This window comes from Erpetoichthys calabaricus, chromosome 4 (genome assembly GCF_900747795.2).
Source record: "Erpetoichthys calabaricus chromosome 4, fErpCal1.3, whole genome shotgun sequence".
NCBI classification, from domain to species: Eukaryota; Metazoa; Chordata; class Cladistia; order Polypteriformes; family Polypteridae; genus Erpetoichthys; species Erpetoichthys calabaricus.
In genome coordinates, this window is record NC_041397.2 from 52,823,535 (window position 1) to 52,846,544 (window position 23,010).

Here is a 23,010-nt window from a genome sequence, read left to right on the forward strand (position 1 = left end):
ATTTAATTAGCTGGTTTTTTTTTTCTTTTATTCTACAATCAGAAAAGCACAGCAACGTGAGGTTTACATTGATAAGACATTTAGAAATACTTCTGCTTTTGCTATAGAATTAAATCCTTAATTCTCTTTTGTTGATTTCATTATATTTTGCCCTTTCTCTGTGCAGTTTTCTCCTTTGTTGTACCTTATTAATGTCAATTAAAAATGAGCAGAGCAGACACGCAGGCAAACAACACTGAATAAACAAAGGCTGCAACTACTTTAGCGTCAGACCCACTCATTAGTAAATAATGGGTTAAACACTTAGAACACCTGGAAAAGTAAAATGAAAATCAAGATGAAAATATTGTTAAAAAGAAAAAAAATACATTATTCCAATATAACTGCTTGGTACTTTTTTTTTAACCAAACTTAGTTTTCTAATTCCTGTATTGTTCCCAAAACACAGAACTTGGGAAATGACAGTTCACTTAATTAATCCAGGAGTCCAATTAAAAACAGAAGCCGGTTGGAACAAAACCCTGCAGCCATAGTTTGGTCCTTAGGATCGAGTTTGGGAAGCACTGGTTGGTTGGGGTTTCGTGATTTTGGGTCATTACATGACTGACCTCATAGGTACTGCAGTCTGCAATTACACTCTGTTGGCCTGAATGGGCAACCCTGCCAAGTAACGCTATTGATCTTTGGCAGCTTACGGATTAACCAGTGGGAACTGGTGGTCTTTGTTTTGACTGAGAAGTGACGAAACCATCACGAAAACAAGCGTTTTGAAGTAAATAGCGCTGGTGGCATTAAAAGAGCCATTGGGAAAAGTTTCATGATAAATGGATGACCGATTTAACTATGCGTCTATTTAATCATGTGACTCAAATATATATATATCGCTGTACGTTTGCATGATTTCGTAATTGCCGTTTTATGCATTTCGTATTGGCACAAATTGTGCCCGCTACGAATACTGCCCTTTAAAACGAAACGGAACAAAGAAGAGTACTGCATTTTAACAAGTATATTCATATTACAACAACTGATAAAAAAAACAAACAAATGAAAGCCTCCAGTCAGCCAATACACCACGTGGTGCCTTTACGGGCTGTGTATTTTTAAAGTTAGATGTCGAGAATGAGCTACTGATCTCTGTTAGACCCGAGAACTGCATTTGAGACTTCCGCTTTCGACATTATACGTCCTACAGAACAAAGAAAAACGAACTGCCTTTCATTCCTACGTTTGTCTTCGTATCATGCTAAGTAAAAACTACAAACCGAACACGGCACACATCCATACCATTTCAGATGCCAAACTTCCCACAAGCACGAGAAAGAAAAAATGTTTTATAATGCACTAGCATAAAAGCAAAAATCAAATGCGACCCCACCGCGATACAAGCCTACGACCCTACTAACTGGCAGCTCGAAGCTGCGCCAACGTGACCAGCACAGCTACAGCACGCTAGTAAACACTTCCGGGTTCTCCTTCGACTTCCGGACTGTGCGCTGCTGCAGGAGAAACTGGTTCTTGACGACTGTTTCTTCCTCCTTTTTTGTAAACAGTTTACGACGCAGTTAGACTTCTTTATAAATATGCGCTGGTTCATTCTAAGTAGCTGATGACTGTAATTGTGTAAGTTGTTTTCTAAATAACACTGCAGTGGAAAACGAGTTTTGGGTGATTCTGAAGCTCAAGGTAAGCCTTTCTTATTAAGATTGTTCTTGAAAGTATACTGAATGTGTCCAGTGTGAGAGTTCAAACGACAGAAAGTATTGCGCATCCAAGCAAAAAATGAATGAAGTAAAGGTACTGACAACAAGTGTGTTTTTACTCTGACTAACTATTCGGATAACAAACCCACGTGGTGCCTTTACGGGCTGTGTATTTTTTACAGAGTTAGATGTCGAGCTTGAGCTACTGATCTCTGTTAGACCCAATTGCAACTTACCATTAATCGACATGAAGAGCACGATCTTGTGTTCAAGAAATGGACCCAGCTTTTCGTTGCAGCTATCAGTCGGGTCACTCGGAGGTCAGTTCTACCAAAGCTAAACCCTCGCAGCGTGTTTATACTGTTTTCGTTGGTCATTTTCCAAGCACCCATAAGACTTTTCAACTGTCTTACACGAAACAAACGAGCACGTCCTGTAGTTTGGTACCAAAGTAACATTTTTTTGTCATAAGATTTAACTAGCACTTCGTTTTACTGAGCATCACACCCAACAGATCACACAATAACACACATTAAAATTAGCAAATTGCAAATACATGATTACTTGAATTTTGTATATCTGTCTTTCTGTCCTATGCCTTTCAACCTGACCTTTATCAGTTACAAAGCCACCAGCTACAACGAGTAAGATTAAAATCATTCAGTGCATTTCTATAAATAAATCGCTACTCTGTGTGTGTGTGTGTGTGTGTGTGTGTGTGTGTGTCCGTGTGTCCGTGTCCTCTCCCCCACCCCACCAGCAATGTGTTTGGTTAGTTGGGCTTTGGTGACTCAGTGGTGGGATAATGACATGATACTTTAGGAGTACAAAGTTCAATTCTTCATTGTAAATTAATTTATTTATTACGATAAAGCAGGTAAAATTGAGAATTTCAGCATCAACAAAGCAAATACCATACTGATTGATGTTGGGTTGCTAAATACTGTACTAAAAAGATGCAAATTGAGTTACTTTCAAAGTTGGGAAATATTCGCAAGGACACCAATGACATGTTCATAGCGGGTAATAGTCTACCAAAACAGGAGGTGAGCAAGGCGCCTCAAAAGTCTTTATGGGAATGTGGCAAGAGAGGGCACGCCAGGCAAGGAAGGTTGAGACAGTTGAAGCCTTTGAGGATACACATTGAGACTGAGATATCAAGTATTTTAAACTTTATTCTACTGCCAGTCTTCCACTGGTAAATATTGCTATTAAAAATAATGTTGTTCAAGAAACAAATCATTAAATACTTAAAAAGAGTGGTAATTAAACCCAGATTTTTAAAACTGCAAGGTACCAGTATTTTGTTAACATCAGTACTGGAAGTAAATGGTCACTTTCAAGCACCTTGCACTCGTTTGTTAATTAGCATGATCTGTACTGCCCATTCCCTACTCCCCCAACAACCAAGTTCTGGTATTGATAATGGAAAATGTTTAGTACAAACCCAACTCTGTTCTCATGTGCATGCTTAGTAGCATGTTCAAAAACTCTCTGGCACCGTGATAAGCCAAAATTAATTTTATTTATTAGGAAACATAAATCCTCTTACCTGGTGTACTCTTTACCTCTATCCAATATAAAATATTTAATACTGCTACCTTATTCAGACACTTCTGTAACCTGTGCTAAAAAATACATGATCACATTTGTATTTAAGCACATCTTCGTCTTCCTCAGCAAGCAGTTCACCCTTTTTGACATATGGGTTAGTTGTAACTAAGTTTACTTGGGTACTACTGGTCATATTTGCTTTATACCACTTCCCCACTAGCCCGAAAAGAACCTGAACAAATCCGACAGCCTAGTTCCAGATGTTTTTCAATTACAGCACATCACTTTTTACACATTTTGTTATGTTACAGCCTTATTCCAAAATGGATTAAATTCATTTTTTTCCTCAGAATTCTACACACAACACCCTATAATGACAACGTGAAAAAAGTTTACTTGAGGTTTTTGCAAATTTATTAAAAATAAAAAAACTGAGAAATCACATGTACATAAGTATTCACAGCCTTTGCTCAATACTTTGTCGATGCACCTTTGGCAGCAATTACAGCCTCAAGTCTTTTTGAATATGATGCCACAAGCTTGGCACACCTATCCTTGGCCAGTTTCGCCCATTCCTCTTTGCAGCACCTCTCAAGCTCCATCAGGTTGGATGGGAAGCGTCGGTGCACAGCCATCTTAAGATGTTTAATCGGATTCAAGTCTGGGCTCTGGCTTGGCCACTCAAGGACATTCACAGAGTTGTCCTGAAGCCACTCCTTTGATATCTTGGATGTGTGCTTAGGGTCGTTGTCCTGCTGAAAGATGAACCGTCGCCCCAGTCTGATGTCAAGAGCGCTCTGGAGCAGGTTTTCATCCAGGATGTCTCTGTACATTGCTGCAGCCATCTTTCCCTTTATCCTGAATAGTCTCCCAGTCCCTGCCTCTGAAAAACATCCCCACAGATTGATGCTACCACCACCATGCTTCACTGTAGGGATGGTATTGGAATGGTGATGAGCGGTGCCTGGTTTCCTCCAAATGTGACGCCTGGCATTCACACCAAAGAGTTCAATCTTTGTCTCATCAGACCAGAGAATTTTCTTTCTCATGGTCTGAGAGTTCTTCAGGTGCCTTTTGGCAAACTCCAGGTGGGCTGCCATGTGCCTTTTACTAAGGAGTGGCTTCCATCTGGCACTCTACCATACAGGCCTGATTGGTGGATTGCTGCAGAGATGGTTGTCCTTCTGGAAGGTTCTCCTCTCTCCACAGAGGACCTCTGGAGCTCTGACAGAGTGACCATCGGGTTCTTGGTCACCTCCCTGACTAAGGCCCTTCTCCCCCGATTGCTCAGTTTAGATGGCCGGCCAGCTCTAGGAAGAGTCCCGGTGGTTTCGAACTTCTTCCACTTACAGATGATGGAGGCCACTGTGCTCATTGGGACCTTCAAAGCATCAGAATTTTTTCTGTAACCTTTCCCAGATTTGTGCCTCGAGACAATCCTGTCTCAGAGGTCTACAGACAATTCCTTTGACTTCATGCTTGGTTTGTGCTCTGACATGAACTGTCAACTGTGGGACCTTATATAGACAGGTGTGTGCCTTTCCAAATCATGTCCAATCAACTGAATTTACCACAGGTGAACGCCAATTAAGCTGCAGAAACATCTCAAGGATGATCAGGGGAACAGGATGCACCTGAGCTCAATTTTGAGCTTCATAGCAAAGGCTGTGAATACTTATGTACATGTGCTTTCTCAATTTTTTTTATTTTTAATAAATTTGCAAAAATCTCAAGTAAACTTTTTTCACGTTGTCATTATAGGGTGTTGTGTGTAGAATTCTGAGGAAAAAAATGAATTTAATCCATTTTGGAATAAGGCTGTAACATAACAAAATGTGGAAAAAGTGATGCGATTTGAATACTTTCCGGATGCACTGTAAATCCAGTTGATACTACAGTCTGACATTAGTTATATGAAGATATTAGCGCCCTGTTGTAAATTTATACCCTTACACTTAAGTTTCCATTTTAATGTACAGTGACATTTTGATTGATCATGTTGTAAGGTTCATGAAATCAGTTGAATTATCTTTGTTTCTCTATTAGTTTAGCCTTGAAGGAATACTTCACCCAAAAATGACTGTTACTTACCCTTATTTAGTTCGTAGTGATGACCCAGAAAAAATATTCTTCTCATGTTTTCATGCTGAACAGAAATAAAATTTCTGATGTAATAAGATATCAACACTGGACAGCAACAAGCAATGTCAAAATGTTCAAATCTCTAGTTGCTATGGTCACAAAAACCACGTCATGTCGTCCACTTGTATGCTCACATTTTTACAAAAAATATTGTGAAATAACCATCCCTGTAAATCACTCTTGTAAACAAAAGCCGAATGCACGCAGACAAGCATTTGAATTGTAGGCCCACCTCTTGCTGTATTCATAGTCGTGAGCCACAACTGAAGTATGTTGGGATTACTTAGGAGGTCTGTGACACTGAGGGTGAATTTACCTGCTTATTGAAGAATCATTGGATATGAAGTATATTCTCTACCTAACAATGTTTTATATGCTTTTCTTTAACTTTCATTCTTTAGTTTTATGTTTCTCAGTGCACACTTTTTGTTGCTATCATCATGAATAGCATTCTATTTCCAAGCTATTTTTATTCTTAATTGTATGATGAGCTCTCTCCTCAGTAGCCTTATCTGTTGCAGATTAGATATGAATGTCATTTATGTAAGCAACCTTGTTTTTTCCTTCAGATCCTCATACAGTCTTCACTTTTGTTCTCTTTTCTTCATGTGTTGGACTCTTCAAAGATGATCCTCTGATAAATACAAAAAGAATATAATCTGTCACTCAATCTGACATTCTTCGTACTTTAATACTCTGATACTCTTCGTACTCTTAATACTCTTCGTACTCCATCCACTGTAAACCTTTAACCACTTAAGCATTTCATGCCTTAAATTCCCTGAAATCAGCAGATATGCCAAGTGTAGTCATTTAGGAGAGATTTTGTTCAGTGTTTGTGACCTCCCAGAGTTTCGAACGCCTTGCTGTTTTAATGAACAATGGCAGTGGTTTTGCTTTTTTTGACTGCCTGTGACGTAATGGAGGCCAAAATCTTTAAATATAGATTTGTTACTCTTTATACCTCAGAAGCACTGCAAGGTTTGTTTCTGAACTTCATGGTAAACTGTGGCATATTGTGATGGTCCTAACAAAGCATTCAGTTTGTGGATGTGACACCATGTCATTTGTTATATTTCACATATGTTGTTCAAACAAAATACGTATGCTAGGTGAAAGTGTCCAGCAAAGCACAATCATTTTTTTATGTGGGTCTTTGTTTAACCAGATTATTGTTATTATTAGGCATTAGATGAACAGTACAAAAAATGCAAATGATTCACAGTCTTGCTCACCAATGTAGTCATCTTTTGCATTACTGCAGATATACTGTACTTTGTTTATTACTTTTTTCTTTGTTCTTTCTTCAAAGGCAATATTTTTAAAAGATGGCTAGACCTTCGGCCCCAAGATATAAATACAGGTATTTAAAAATGTGCATGAACCTAAAGTAGAAAAAATCATTAAACCCTTATTATATCTTAAATCAACTAATTTTAATAGTGTGAATTACAGCAGTAATTTTATGGGAATTTTTAGTCATTTAGAATTCAAGTAATTAAAAAAGTAATTTAAAATTATTATTAAATTATTACATTAAATTATAAAAAATATATATTTTTTTTATTTAAAAAATATTTTTCAGATATAGTACTATAAGTAACAGCTCAATGTAATATTTTCGTTTTAATGCAGGTCCACATCACCGTCATATAGGAGAAGCCCGGAACCATATGAAAAGCAGTCTTTTGCCCCCCACTATAATGAGGATTTTCGGGACTATAAAAGAGGACCTGGAAAACATTCTCAGTGGAAGTATTCTGAAAAAGATAAAGATTTTGAAGAAAATAATTCTAGAATTCATCATCATGATAACGGCAGGCAAAAATACATTGATTACAGGCAACCTCTGCCTAATGCAAAAAGAATGCAATCAGATTCTTTTCATGGATACTCTAACCACAGAAAACCGACAACTACTGAAACATTTCATACCTCAAATTCTCGGAGACCGCCAAGTCCAGATAGGCCAAGAAGCAGGGGACTGTATGAGCCTAATAAATACCCAGAAGAAATGCCCAGTGATGGGTATGAGAGACAACATTATGAGGATAAAACACATAAGCCAAATCGAATGAAGAGCCCCAGGCATTTTAAGGATGGTGGGAAAGACAAGCCTTATGACCGTTCACTACGTGAAGAAAAGTGGCAGGATAGAAAAGATTGTGCTCCTTCCTGGTCAAGAGAGTCGTTTTCTGTTTCTCCTCGAAGAAGCTCCGAAGAATTTCATGGGCGAAGTTCTTATGAAGAAAGAAACCGGAAAGAATCGTTTCAGCCTGGGTAAAGTGATGTGCAAGGCTAAGGTTCAGCAGAATAAAAGATTTCATATTAGTGCAGAATGTCAGTTGCTGGATCTTGTATTGATTTGTAATTTTTTGATAACTTCATATTTGTTCAGGCCTGGTGTATATGTGTAAGGGCTGGTTTAATGTAGGAAATGTGTTGGGTCTTTACAAAAAGGTCAGTTAAATTGTTACCCAAACACATGTTAAAAATGCTGCAGTCTGAAGGGTATTTCAGCAATGCTGCAAACATACAAGTTATAAAATATCTCTTCTGTATGTGATGCACGTGTAAACTACTTTGTGTCAACACAGGTATCCTGTGGAGAGGGGTTTCAGAGACCAAGGTCACTCAAGAGAAATGGAGCGGTATCAACAAGAGGAAGCTCCTCGCAGAAGTCCTAAGTGGAAACGGAACCATTCTCCTCCACCATTTGTCAATGACATGCCTGAGGATTTTTCACGTGAAGATCACCGTCCAGTTGACAGAGGTTACTATGAGGAAGAAGTGACAGGAAATTTGACGTTCAACTATGCTCACAAGCATCCAAGCAGACACTCCCCGGGTAATTATCAGCACCCTAAAAGCTACCCCAGACAGGAAGAAGATTATGCTCTAAGCTCTCGGGATAAAGAAGGTAGTCATTTCAGTAGTGGAAAAATACATTCAGCTGCGGACAGACATCCAGGTTCAGCAGTTAACCAAGATAAAACTTTTTATGGAAGTCCCTCAAGGCCTCGGAAAGCTGATGTGGACTTGAGACCACAAGCATCTGAGTTGGTAAGCAGAGAGAAGTTCAGAAATGATTCTGGTATGTCAAAAGGGAATTATGAAGAAAGTTTTAAAGAGAAGAGGTTTCTCCGCAGTGAACTGCATTATTCAGGTGTACAGAAACCCTATAAATCAAATTCCTTCTTGGAAAGCACCAGGGGTGAGACTTTAACCATCAAAGTTGATATGAAGCATACTTTAAGCAACTATAGGTAAGTCCTTGTTATTTTTTCACATTTATAGTTTATGAGGCTGGTTTTAAAGTCCTTTCCTTCTACATTTGACTCCAGCAGATTTAATAATTTTTTTTTTTTTTTTAATTTTGAGAATGATACTACTTTCATCTAGCAAAACATGCTATCCTGAAATTTTCTCCCTTGGAAAATGTCAGCAGATTGTAGTTGCATTATTCCAGCTTTGTAATTCGTTTTACAATTTGCTTTAATATTCATCCACTACATTAACTTAAGAATGTACAGGAAATTACATTCTTCTCTTTTCATTGGTGTTTGGAAAAGTGAGCCAAATCTTCAAATGTCACTTATTCTTCAAACTTCTAATTGATCTCTGGAAAATTCAACAGCTGGGAAAAATTATGGAGGATGGGCACTGGTTGTTTGTTGAACTGATGAACAATTAAAACGTGATTTAACAGAATGTGGTAGACATGATTCTGAAGTGGATACATATGTTTCAAAATGGGTGAATGGAATATGTCCTTGTGCGTTGTCATGGGACCTGCAACATTTGTGAATAAACGGCAAAGTCAATATCCTGTACTATTATTGGGGTAAGAATTTCTTCATTATATTCACAATGAACAAATCAAATCTCAATTTTTTATTAATTATGGATCATCAAAATCAGCATGTCATTTACGTAATTGGATGTATTTTTTAAATGTTGCTGAAAGAGTAAATAGTTTTAAATGGAAATTTGAATAACCAGCAGATTCATATTCAAGTCAATATCCAGTATTACATTTTACAAACTGAAAAATCTAAATTTGAGACACAACTGTTGATGGATACTTCAAAATGGATACAGTAAAAATGTTTTACATTACAACTCTACAGTCAGAGAGTACCTTTTTTGACAATACAGTGTTTTTGTATTTGGAATTTTCATTATTGGCATTACCTACCAGATATCCATATCTAGAAGTTATGGTAAATACAGCATCTTATGGTTACACATTAACAAAATTCCAGCCTAAAGTAATAGTTTGTCTGGTTTACTTGTACATTACCTACATAAAGGAAAACTGTCTTGTGTTGTGAATTCTTTAAATGTTAAAATCAACTCACTACTTATGGACTTTGAAGAAATTCCCTGCAGATTTCTAAACTTAAAAAAAAAAAAATCATAATTTGGGAAGGATTTCATAAGTATATCTCACTTTTGGAGCTTTTCTATTGGCTTTTAAGCATGGACAATAAAACACTGAGAATGTTCAACCCTTAAACATCAAATATAAAAACGCTTGTTGTGGATATTTGAAAATAAAAGGATGAACCAGCTGCGTATATTTACATACATTCTATAATGTATTAAATTTTGGAAACTTGCCACCTTATTCTAATCTTTAAAATTGCAGATGTTTTTCTAAGCAGTGTTTTGCAAAAAATGGCATTCTGTGTGTTATGTGAAATTCCAAGCTAAAGGACTCTAAATCATGGAAATGTTTTGCATTTTCATCTGGATGGTGCTAAACAGAAAAATGAAACAAAAGGAAATAATTGCAATGGATGTATATTTCAGTGTGACAATTAACAAATGATCAATATAAATATTGCACAAGTCATTTCACTGTTATTCAGTATTCACTTCCCCTTGCATATGGGAATTGTCAAGTGGGAACTATTTGCTAAAGTACAGAATCAACATGATGGACATGTTTAGACAAGCAGCAGCCATCAAAACATATTTTAACTGACCAGTGACACAAGATTATTAAAGTGAGAATGAAGCAGCAACCTTCAAAATAATTCAAATAACTTTATTGTAAATCATCTTTAAATGTAAATCAGATTTTGTGCATCTGGAAACCCATATTCCTGACAATAGCCAGTGAGCTAGCACTTTATCATGATGCTGTTCTATAAAAGGACTGTCTGCATTTTATATGATACTAAATGTTTTGACCAACCCAGTACATTTTACAGGAGGAAGAAAAACAGCTGTTAAAAGTGATTTGTACAGCAGTAGCAATGTTGAAGCTATTTGTTGAAGATCTCAAACCCACCACTTCTGGTTGCCTTTTAAAAATGCAGTGTCATCAGGATTGATCAGCATTATCAGAGTTAAGTGATTGTGATAGATTAAAATTTGCTGCTAGTATCCTTTGACTGTAAATGATTTAATTTCTTTTAGTTGCATATGATGGAACAACTTCTGGAACCAAAGCTTATTTTACCAATTCAAGTTTTTGATATTTACTTCTCCTTACAAAGCAGAATTTTTTGCCAGCCTCTTGTTGAGCTTAATTTTTCATGTCAGTAATGTCCAACTTGGAAAATGGAGAAATATAGGAAAACTTCTTCTTGGGTAAACCCTTTCTGGCTCTCAAGTTGTACAGTTACATTGGGGACATTGTGATGATCTGCAACTGTATGTCTTCATCTCAAAAAGCTGGACTTTTGCACAAAGAAGAGGCAGTTGCTTAATAAAAATAACAGATAATGGTATACAGTACCATGTGATTCTTCACATCTTCTTGCTGTTATAGAAAATATTGGATAAAAAATACTAGAAGGAAACTTGTCAAATGTACCTGGTTCCAAATAAAGTTTTTTCCCTCTATGGAAATTAGTCTGCAGTATATCTCAATACAAAAATACTGAACTTGCAGACAGTTTTCCAGTTCCTGCTTTGGAAAAATGGGAATTCAAGTTTCTGAAAATGCCTTTCTGCATGTTATTACTACATAGCCATGCTATTTATACAAAGGTGTTTGTTTTCTGTCTGTCATAATGGACATTTATCAGTTTTTGCTGACTTTTGAAAGATCTCTGAAGTATTAAAAATATGAAGTGAAAAGAAGAGATTGATAGCAACAGTCTCCTATGATCTACCACGTGAAGATACTGGAACAGTAATCTGAATGATTTAAAAAAAAATTGAAGGAAACAACTTTGCCAGCCTCATAAATTGTGTTTTTATTTAAAGTGAAATTCAATTTGTGAACCTTACCTCTTTGATTACAACTTTGAAAATTTGAAGTCAGATAAGTACTTTATCTTAATTTATAGCCTTTCCTCTCATTGGGTTGCTCTTTTCCACACAATATTGTTTTTACACTAATGAATAAGCTACCAATTTTTAATTTAAGTCTAGAATATAAGGGTGATAGGCGAGTTTTGCTTTAAGGAAATGGTGGTATATTTGGATGCTGTGTTTGCATTTTCAGGTGAGAGAATATAATTCTTGTAATAGTTGTTTGGGGGGCAATGTACTTAGCATGCTCCTTCTAAATATTCAGTAAAAGTGAAGTCCAGGTCTCTACAACTGCTCACGAGTCCTACATACAGTGACAGTCTTGGCACATTGTGTGCTGGAAAGTGATGTGTGTGCTGTATGGTGGCTATATAGTGAAGTTTTAATTTTCTAACCACTCATTTCATCATATCACTGATAACAATTTCTTTTGGAATATTTGGATGATTATTGGTTTACAAATGGAGGTGGAATTGATCATGGGACTGACCAAATATCTCTGCAGTGGCAGCAGTTTTTCAGATATTATACTAGACTGTGATGGTGAAGAGGGAGCTGACTCCTTATCTGTCCAACCATAAGAAAGAGATTGCAAGCACAAGGAGCCTAATAAGTTTCCTTACCTGGGTTACAGGACTTGCTTTCCTCAATAGTGTGATATATTCAGCAACATGAAAGGATCTTGAAGTAACAATCCTGCTTTTCTGGATCAAGAGGAGTGAGGTGATCTGGCATGGGGGTACATGAAGATATCCTGAAGAAGGGTTATGCCAGACATAGCCAACAGCAAGAAGATCCGGGGCCGACCTAGTATACACTGAAGGCATTATATCTCTCAACCGAAATGGGAGCATCTTGGAATTCCTTAGAAAATGGTTTCATGGGATAGAGTGGTGCATTCTGTTCAGCTCAGCACGTTGTCACTGAAGCACTCTTCTGGGGAAAAAAATTTGAAAGTATGATGCATTTGTTTTGATATATTTTTATTCTCTACATATTACTTTTTTAACCAATTTAATTCTTCATATGGCCCAAAACTAAACAACATCTACATAACTTACTTGGAAGTTTCTAAAAAAATAAATAAAATTACATTTTCATTGTTCATTTGATTGCTGAATATAAAACACATGGACAATTTGAAATGTTCCTTTTAGCAAGAGAAAATACTTTCCAGGTAAGTCATTTTAAGTGTTTTTAATTTTCATTTAATTTTTAAAACTGTTTTTATGAATATGTGTTTTAATGTATTTTTTATTTTTGTAGCTCTAATAGCCACACAACAGAGAGGCAGCTATCTCAGGATTTAGTTGCAGTAAGCAGAAGAGGTCTGGATTTCCAACCTTTATTAAAGCAGTCTGGCTCTTTAGGCCAGAGCGTTCGACATTCCCACACTGGGGACTTTGCTCAAGAAATCATTTCTTTGGTCCACCAAGTCAAAGGTAAGTATAGTTAAAACAATAAATAATAAAATAAATCTTTAAGTGTACTTTACAGTATATGTGAACAGGTTGTGAGTTTATTGCATTTATTCTAATACTGAGGATACCTGAACCCTGAATATCTTGAACAGTTAAAAAGACAAAATTGTCAAATAGTATACTGTAGAATTACTTTGGTATGTTTGGAAGCAAGTGAAATAGAACTAAATTAAGACACTGCAGCAATCTCACCAAATAAACATATACTTCGCCTTTCTGGACAAGCATTCTTGCTCTAGCATGGTAAATGCAGTTTATTAAACCAATTCATGTGACATATTTAAGCAAACCTCGAAGAGCTCTTTCTGACCATGTCATACAATAGAAACTTTATCTGTAAACAATTCCCACACTTGGAATAATTCTTTTTATTTTATTTATATTTAGATCTCTTCTGACCTCTCACATGCTGTGATCACTCTCAGTTCACTCAGTTCATTATTTTAGTCAGGTAAAAGGCTCAGGTCAATCTTGCACAACCACATTTCATAATAGGGCTTACTGTCAATCAGTAACATTGTGCTGATGGAGTGGGAGTGATTGTTACTATTGTCCGTATGTCCTTTGCATGTGCATTTATCTAGAAACCACGAGAATGTATGATACAGATGATTTATCCAGTCTTATTCATTTAGTCATTGGTTTATGTGGTACAGAAAGCAGTAAATAATTGTGATGCAGATTTATGTAAGGCAAATAATATTTGTATAATGTTGTTCTTTTCTTTATACTTTGATTTTCAGAATTGAAATAATCAAGCTACTCAAGGTTCCATTGTTTTATGAAATAGGCAGTGCCATTATGATTCTATGGAACATTGACAAATATGTTGCATACTGTATGTAATATGGTTTTTTTTTTCCCTTGTGAAATTTCCAGAAAGCTATTTTAAAACTGAAAATGTAACTTTGAATGATCGATTTTCAAATATTCAAGAATTCCACTCTGACTTGCCACATGAAGAAAGACCACCATTAGCGCCAAAAATTAACAGGTACTTTGCTGTAAATTTGTATGTATTTATTTTATATCTGGCTTTGATTTAAAATAAGAAAAAATTACTATGTAAAATTATGTGTGCAGTTTATCTTTCATGTATTGAAATTAGTTTTACTGGCCAGCCAAAACATCTATATTAGTAAGTCTTTAACTGAGATCTTTGTAATGTGTTTAGCAAAAAATGTACTTTAGATAATTAGGTAATAATTTTGATGTATTCAAACTAGGACACATAAGAGGAGCAGGGCCCAACATTAATATTGCCAACTTACAGCACGTAGGTTCCTGTTTGCTTGTGGTTGGAGTTTGCATTTTCTTTTTGTTTCCTTTCAGCCATTCCAGTTTCAGTTTCAATGATATCACTTTGACTGGCTACTCAGTATTGCCACAGTGTATGTATTTCACAGTCATGACGCTTATATTTTGTTTGAATGTTTCTTAACATATTATGTGCAATTTCTAATTTGATTGTCATTTTAGTGATAGGCCGTGACTGTTTACAGATAGTGGAAGGTCAGAATTGAAATTATAAATTCTGAAATTTTGCTGAACTGTGTTTATGGGTGCTTATTTCATATGAAATTCCATTACCCATTGAGGGCTGCATCCTACCTAATAGACAAAGCTCTTACGATATGCATCAACTTTTGCACAACCCTGAAAGGTATATTTACATCAACAAGTGGCCTAATAGATATATAGGAAAGATATGCCATATACTGTATGTGTAGATATCATCTTGTTTAAAGTTATTATCTTTTGAATATAAAGATGCATAACAATCCTGCTTTTCAATTGAATTAATATGTTTCATTAATTTAGACGCATTGATTTATCCCTGTCTGACCTTAAAATGAAGAAAGTGAAAAAGACTGGCCCTTCACAGGTATAAATACGTCTTTGGTGTTTTTCATTGGTTGCTTTTTTTAAGACAAAGTATGTGTTTATGTACCTAAAATTTTCAGATATTTAATAAACAATTGATCATTGAATATACTATGTAAATTAAACTGTAGGTCTGGAAAAGGTGAACTGTATTATCCTAGAAAAAGTATCGTTTTTAAGCCAAAATTACCGTAGGCTTTAATCATTGTAAATTTTGTGATATTTATCAATTTGTAGATGAAAGTTGCACATTTGAGTCAACATCTAAGATTTGACTTTTTTGTAGATATGGATTTGAAAAGGAAAAGTCTATTCTTTGTAATTGTATAGATCCAGTGCAACCAAAATTATATTCAAAAGGTCATTCCTGGAGAGAATGTATGAATATGAGGTAGCTGCAGCCTTACAGTAGGGAAAGCAGGGTTCACTTCTTGGGTACTCCCTGCTGGAAGTTTACATGTTCTCCCCGTGTCTGCGTGGGTTTCCACCAGGTCCACCAGTTTTCTCCCATAGTCCAAAGACATGCAAGTTAGGTGTGTTGGTGTTGCTAAGTTGGCCCTAATTTGTGTATGTGTGTTTATGAGTATGTGTTTGTATTCAGTCCCCCATGGACTAGTGCCATGTCCAGGGATTGTTACTGCCTTGCACCTTGCTGCCTTGCAGCCCTGCCCTGGATAAACAGGTTAGGAAGATAGATGGATGTGTGTTTAAGACTGTAATTAATATTTGAATATATTTGAAAATGGAATAGAGTATTATAGCCATAATGTACTGGAATGGTTTCATTTAGGATAATTCTAACCCTGTTATTCCTTTTTTCTTTTACATATGCAGATTTCATTAACTTGTTTAATTGTTTTCTTTGACATAGGCAAATTCTAGAGTCGCTGAAGATCCAAATGATCTTAGGCATGATATTGAGAGGAGGAGAAAAGAAAGGTTACAAGATACTGAGGAACATAACTTTGCACCTGAGCATCTTCCAGAAGGTGATCATTTCACAGGAAGGTAATTTCCCCAAACCCACCTCAGAACATTTACAGAGGAGTTAATTTGCCTCTGGTATTTTGTATGAAAGTGTTTGTTAACATATGTTACTTGCAGTATCTAGTTAGATTGTCATTTTAGTGATGGGCAGTGACTATTTACAAATAGTGAAAGGTCAGAATTGAAATTATAAATGCTGGAATTTCTTTGTAATAGGAACACCTATAAAAAATAAATGGTGTGTGTTCAGTAGATACAGATTTGAAGTGTTTTTGGGTTTATAGTCTGTTTTTGAGGAACCTAGTTCTAAGCAATCTGAAATATATTACTAATAGTAGATTTAATTGCATATAATTGATTTAAAGCAAAAAGTTGATTTGCACCACAGAATATTCATAAGCAACAAGAGTATGCCTTCTTTTGCATGCAATACATTTTCTCCATTTATTTTTGTTGATTTTTCTCATAGTGTTTCCCTCTCCTATCATATATACTGTATATCTGTGATGTTGGGTTGATTGGATTTTTTTTAATGAGAAAGTATGTAAATATGTTCTCTTTTGCTCTGTAATTGTTAGCCTCCCATCCATAGTCTGTTCCTGCCTTGTGTTAATCTCTGGCCCCCAGTAATTACCAATGTGATGATTCTATCAAAAAGTTCGTTAGTATGACAAGTGCCCATATATAGAATGATACATTTACATGTGGTACTGCAAGTCTTAGTTACTTGTAAGTAGAACATAAAGAGCATTGTGAACAGGTATATTTTCATTGAAGAATGTATGCAAAAACTATAAAATATCAAAGAAAAACTGTTACTAAACATCAGAGCTAGATTCCATTGTTTATTTTTTGAACAGATTCAAGAAAAGCTCCAATTTTATGAGGGGGCAGCACGGTGACGAGCATTTCCCAAGACAAGGCCATTTTACCAACTTTCCAGAAGGGAAAAGAGGCAGACGATCACCAAATATGGTAATTTAATGTTTACCATAGTAAATAATGCTTTAATAATTAGTTAACTCTTCTGTTCTCTGATCCTGTGCAAATATATACTAATTGGAAAATTCAGTATTTTAATAAGGAACAAATAACTACTAATAGTGTGAATTCAGAAGTTAAACACATAGATTACATGACTTACATTAGCACTGTGCCATATGAACCAGCAAGTAGAGACCTTTAGTTCACAAAAATGAATTTTTAATAAAAAAAATAAATGTTAATATTTAAAAATTAAAAGACCTAACTGCTGGAACACTTGGAAACATACAGCAGATGAGAACACTTCCTGATTGTGTGTTTTCAAGTACCTGCAGTGTTTTTTTTTTGTTTTTTTTTTTAACATGTAACACGGTTAATACACATGTGTCTATGTCTGTCCTGTCTTTGTGCTCTTTACATTTTCAAAAAGGCATGTGAAGATCCAAAAGATTGCTATTACATTTTATAATTAATCTTACATTCCCTAACCATTAAGGTTAAGATTCTGATAACTTACTTCTACACAGACTTTTCCGTTTGCACAGGAACATTAAACAAATGTGACAAAAAAAAATTAAAAATCATTTTCAGGAAACAACAATTCATTTTACAATACATGAAGCTTATAACATGTTCATGTGATCACATAGTAAATACTTTTTTATCTCTGTAAATCTGATTTCTTAAGAGGTCCTAGATCAAGAGGCTGTACATTACAATGAAAAAAAAAAATGCCTAAATTGTGTGCTGATTCATTAAACCTAATGGTGATTCCAGCTGAGGTAAAGAGTGACAGAATGTTGTTGCAGTTAGCATCATTCCCTCCATTAACTAACATTTCTGTTTTATCTGTATTTAGAGACAAATAGTTCTCAACACAATTAATTAATTACAGCATCGGAGAAACATCATTTGGTCTAAAAGAAAGGTATAATCGGGTGTCACCTGCATATGAGTGAAAGTTAATGTTATGTTAATAATAGTTCTCAATGGAAGCATGTAAAGTAAAACCAGTAAATGTAGCAATACTGAGCCCTCTGGAGCACCATATTCAAATTCTGAGAGTAATGATAGAGTACTGTTAGAACTTTTCTGTACATACTGGTAACAGTTTAATAAATAAGAACTAAACCAGGCAAGCACAGTGCCTGTGAGGCCAATGTAATTTTCCAGCCTTTTTAATAAAATAGAATGGTCAATGGTGCCAAATGCTGCACTTAAATCTAGCAACATAATTTTTTGCGAAGTTCCTTCATCAGAGGATATCAGAATGCTGTTTACAACATGGGTTAGTGCCTTTTCTGGACTATGACCACTGCAGACGCCATGCTAGAATTTCTTAAACAAGTTGTAATGTGTATGGTGACTACTTTTTCAAGTATTTTACACAGAAAGGGTAAAAAAGAATTGGGTCTATAATTATTATGCGTGTACTTATTATTACAGTTGGTACCGTAATCATTTCTTCTAGAACAGTGTTTCTCAACCTCGGTCCTGGGGACCCACTGAGGCTGCAGGTTTTTGTTCCAAGCAGCTTCTATTTTTAATTGGACTCCTGGGCTAATTAAGTGAACTGTTTTTTCCCAAGTTCTGTGTTTTGGGAACAATACAGAAATTAGAAAACTAAGTTTGGTTAAAATATATATATACTAGGGGGCTCCGCCCCCTGCTCGCTTCGCTCGCCAACCCCTGGTGTTGGGAATGACAAAGAGCGTGATGTATGAATGAGATATAGAATAGTGTGACGGTGTAGATGATGCAAATAGAAAGCAAACAATAAAGTGTGTGGCACAGTGTAAAGGTTTATTTGAAAATTTCTTTGTACACGCCGTTTAAGTGTAAAAGGTAATTCCAGCTCAGAACTTGTAAGGTCATTTAAGATGGTTATTGTTGTGATCAGAGTCAAGTTTGTCAGAGCTTAGAAAGAGTTGTGTCTTTCCAGGAAGTAATGGAATGACTTGGGTATTTATGTTTTCCACATTAATATTTTTTGGACATAATATAGTGTGTTGTGTTAAAAGGGGCATTTGGTCTAATGAGATTGCTGTTACAAATCTCTCTGTAACTAAGTCGTCGCAGATAAAGGCTTGAGGAATTGTAATAATATGTGGCTGAAGTCCATCTGTATTGGTGAGTGTACCATCTCTCAGTTGTAATAAGCAATTGTTATGATCTGGTTCTGGACATCGTATCTTTTTTACTAACTGTATCTTTTGAAAGCAATGCCAATTGTCTGCGTATTTTAAGGTGCACTGAACAATAGCTGAGTGCATGGCATCTGGAAGAATAGCTAATCACTGTCTAAAATCTCCTCCTCATAAAAGTACCTTTCCTCCAAATCGAATATTATTATTCATAAACGTTTGTTCATGCCATTGAACATTTATCAATAAACAACATTTTTTCAAGACGGATGTCACGTGCAGTGCCACCGTTAATGTTCATAGTGGATTCCGATTTGTAGGATCTAATGTAGTTGATAAAGATTTCACTTTCAGGTACATCGTCAGTTATAAGCTTCTGTAGATATTCAGTATATGAATGTAAAGAAGGCAGTCTAATTTGACCCTTTTGACAACAACGTGTAAATGTATAACTTGTATTGCCAGTTGTTTCTTCAGGGAAGTGAACTGAATGACAATGATTGCAAATGACATTCATTAATCCGAATGAATTTTCCTGGTGTATGTTTTGCTTGTGCCGTTTGAGAGGCGCGTTGTTGCATGTGTAGTATTTGGGACGTGTTGTTTTGGAGCTGTAATCGATTTGCCTGTGCTGTGTGAGAAGCCCGTTGTAGCCTTCGCTGCCATTAACGTATGTCTGAGACGGGAGGTGTTTCGTTTTGAATCCGTGCCTGTTGTGATGCAGCACTTTGATTGATAGTTTGCGTCATGTGGATCTAGGATGTAGATTTGTGCATATTAAATGAACTATTGTAGGATCTAATGCAGTTCATAAAGTTTTTACTTTTAGGTACATCGTTAGTTAGAAGCTTTAGTTGAGCTTTGCGTTTTTGGAGTCGAGTCATTTTTTCTTTTAGAAATATGGATAAGTAATAAGGAGTATTGCACTCACTGTTAATATGGAGCCTTTTCTGCGGTTGAACGGTTAATAGTGCCTTATTGTAATGAGATCCACCTATGCTGCATAGCCGTCTATTTTATTGTTTCTTTCGTGTTCGTGTGTTTGTTCCTGTTATCCTTTCCTTTTCGTTTTGTACTCGTGACCGTGTATTCATGACTTGTTTCTTTCTCAGCATGCGAAATATGGATAAGTAATAAGGAGGATCGCAGTCACTGTTCATATGTTTCCTTTTCTGCAGTTGAACGGTTAATAGTGCTTTATTGTAAGGAGATCCACCAATGCTGACACCTATGCTGTCTAGTGTGAAGGTGTTGATGTTCACTTTAGAATATGTGGCTTTGGGTGTCACTTCTTATGGATGTGTGTGTGTGTGGGGGGGGGTTGAGGATTGTTGTCGCGCGAGCGTCTTCTTTCTTTTTGTGTTCCTCTGTCTTGTTGAATCCCCCTGTTTGTGTGTGTCCCGTCCCTTGCTTGTAGGGTCTGTGGGGTGGTTTTGTGTTCTTTTTTTGTGTTCCATGGGCTTGTTGAATCCCCCTCTTGGTGTGTGTCCCGTCCGGTGCCTGTAGGTGGGGGGGGGGGTGCCTTGCTGTTGTGCGCGAGCCCCTTTTTTTTTTTTTTTTTTGGGGTCTAGTCTCGTGTGCAATGTGTTTCGTGCTTTGCCTGCGTTTCCTCATTTCTCCATTTTTCCTGTGCTCACTCCTTTTTTCTGTGGTCTTGTCCGCCTCTCGCGGCCCCTCATCCGCCTCTCTCACCCTCTTTTGTCTGCCTTTCTCGGCTCCTCAGCCAAGTCTCGCGGACTCTTTTTACGCCTGCGCAGTACGTCTTTTTGCAGCTACGGCCCATTGCCGGATGTGCCTGCGTCCATCATCCGGTTTAGCATTCTCGGTTAGTAATATGGATTAAAATGTACCAAGCAGTTATATTTGAATAATGTATTTTGTTCTTTTTAACAATACTTACATCTTGATTTTCATTCTATTCTTCCAGGTGTTCTAGTTGTTTAATCAATCCATTATTTACTAATTAGTGGGTCTGACGCTAAAGTGTTTGCAGCCTTTGATTATTAATTTGTGTTGTTTGCTCTGCTCATTTTTAATTGTTGTTATTAAGATACAACAAAGGGGGAAAACTGCACAGAGAAAGCACAAAATATAATGAAATCAACAAGAGATTTAAGCATTTAAATCTATAGCAAAAGCAGAAATATTTCTAAATGTCTTACAAATGTAAAAATCACGCTGCTGTGTTTTTCTGAATGTAGAATAAGAGAAAATAATAACAGCTAATTAAATGAGCTCAGTGTTATCAGGTGTTGTCAATGATTATGAATATGTTTGTAAACAAAAACCTGCAGTGGGTCCCCAGGACCGAGTTTGAGATATACTGTTCTAGAACATTTATTTACTGTATATGTCTGTGATGCATAACTTGAGTGCTGATAATGGTGAGTGCTTATGATTCTGTTTTATAATGCTTTTGCTTAGATCGATGGATATCGGTCCATGCCATCAACTCCAAAACCTACATTTGCTCGGAAGAGACCCTTTGAAGGAAAATCTGATAACTTCATACCCACAAAAAGGCCTTTCAGGGTAAATTTGCATTCCTTATTCTGCAGATCAACTAGAGTACAAGCGTATTAAGCTTTCTGCTTTGATTTGTCACATTTAGAACTTGAATGAATGTTCTTTAGAAGGCCACATTGTTTAGAAAGCAACAGTTACTTGATTTTTATTAAATGAATTTTGAGTTATTTTTGAACAAGTGAGAAATGTGATAACCAATAGTTATCTGCTCCCAAGGGTTATTTGACATAACACATTTTAGGACCTTTTTGTTAATCAACTTTATATTCCTTTTAATTTAAGCCATTGATGTTAATTATTTGTTCTGAAAACTACTGGTTGAGTAAATAATAAAGAAAAAAATTTACAATTCTAGCTTAATAAAATACTGATGAAACATAAATTGCAACCAGTGCTTCACTGGGACCCCTTGGTGGATTACCTAAACAATTACTAACTGGCTCACAGTTCCTCCCATCTCAGTTATGACATGCTGAAAATTCTTAAGAGTTGTTTTTGACCCCTTGACTTCTATGCTGACCAGTTTGACCAGTTTTGTTCTTCCTCAGCTGCTGAGGTTTGGGGGAGGACATGTGCTTTAAATATTTTTCATAGATTAGTCTGTCTTGTATTTACTGATAACAATGGACAACCATTGTTTTCAAAAACATTTCTTCCAGAATATCTGGAGATTATGATAGACAGCTTCAAGATATCCATCCATCCATCCTCTTCCGCTTATCCGAGATCGGGGTGCAGTGGGCAGCAGCTTGAGCAGAGATGCCCAGATTTCCCTCTCCCCGGCCACTTCTTCTAGCTCTTCTGGGAGAATCCCAAGGCGTTCCCAGGCCAGCCGAGAGACATAGTCTCTCCAGCGTGTCCTGGGTCTTACCCGGGGCCTCCTCCCGGTTAGACGTGCCCGGAACACCTCACCAGGGAGGCGTCCAGGAGGCATTCTGATCAGATGCCTGAGCTACCTCATCTGACTCCTCTCGATGCGGAGGAGCAGCAGCTCTACTCTGAGTCCCTCCCTGATGACTGAGCTTCTCGCCCTATCTTTAAGGGAAAGCCCAGACACCATACGGAGGAAACTCATTTCAAAAGCTTGTATTCGCAATCTCGTTCTTTCAGTCACTACCCATAGCTCATGACCATAGGTGAGGGTAGGAACGTAGATCGACTGGTAAATTGAGAGCTTTGCCTTGCGGCTCAGCTCCTTTTTCACCACGACAGACCGATGCAGAGACCACATCACTGCGGATGCAGCACCGATCCTCCTGTCGATCTCACGTTCCATTCTTCCCTCACGCGTGAACAAGATCCCGAGATACTTGAACTCCTCCACTTGGGGCAGGA

The 23,010-nt window shown here is 36.6% G+C and overlaps 1 protein-coding gene across 2 annotated transcripts in view; it reads left to right on the forward strand.

The window, feature by feature from the left end:
• Nucleotides 1–1,471: 1,471 nt before the first annotated feature.
• Nucleotides 1,472–23,010, forward strand: part of LOC114650029 (BCLAF1 and THRAP3 family member 3-like) — a 96,572-nt gene continuing 75,033 nt past the window's right edge. For both annotated transcript variants that reach the window (XM_051926911.1, XM_028799465.2), the window contains exons 1-10: nt 1,472–1,686; nt 6,712–6,762; nt 7,035–7,679; nt 7,997–8,665; nt 12,936–13,111; nt 14,030–14,144; nt 14,972–15,035; nt 15,906–16,042; nt 16,882–16,996; nt 21,574–21,681. In XM_051926911.1, the coding sequence (XP_051782871.1) occupies nt 6,728–6,762; nt 7,035–7,679; nt 7,997–8,665; nt 12,936–13,111; nt 14,030–14,144; nt 14,972–15,035; nt 15,906–16,042; nt 16,882–16,996; nt 21,574–21,681 (2,064 nt within the window). In that variant the 5' untranslated portion in view covers nt 1,472–1,686; nt 6,712–6,727. The remainder of the gene's footprint in view (nt 1,687–6,711; nt 6,763–7,034; nt 7,680–7,996; nt 8,666–12,935; nt 13,112–14,029; nt 14,145–14,971; nt 15,036–15,905; nt 16,043–16,881; nt 16,997–21,573; nt 21,682–23,010) is intronic.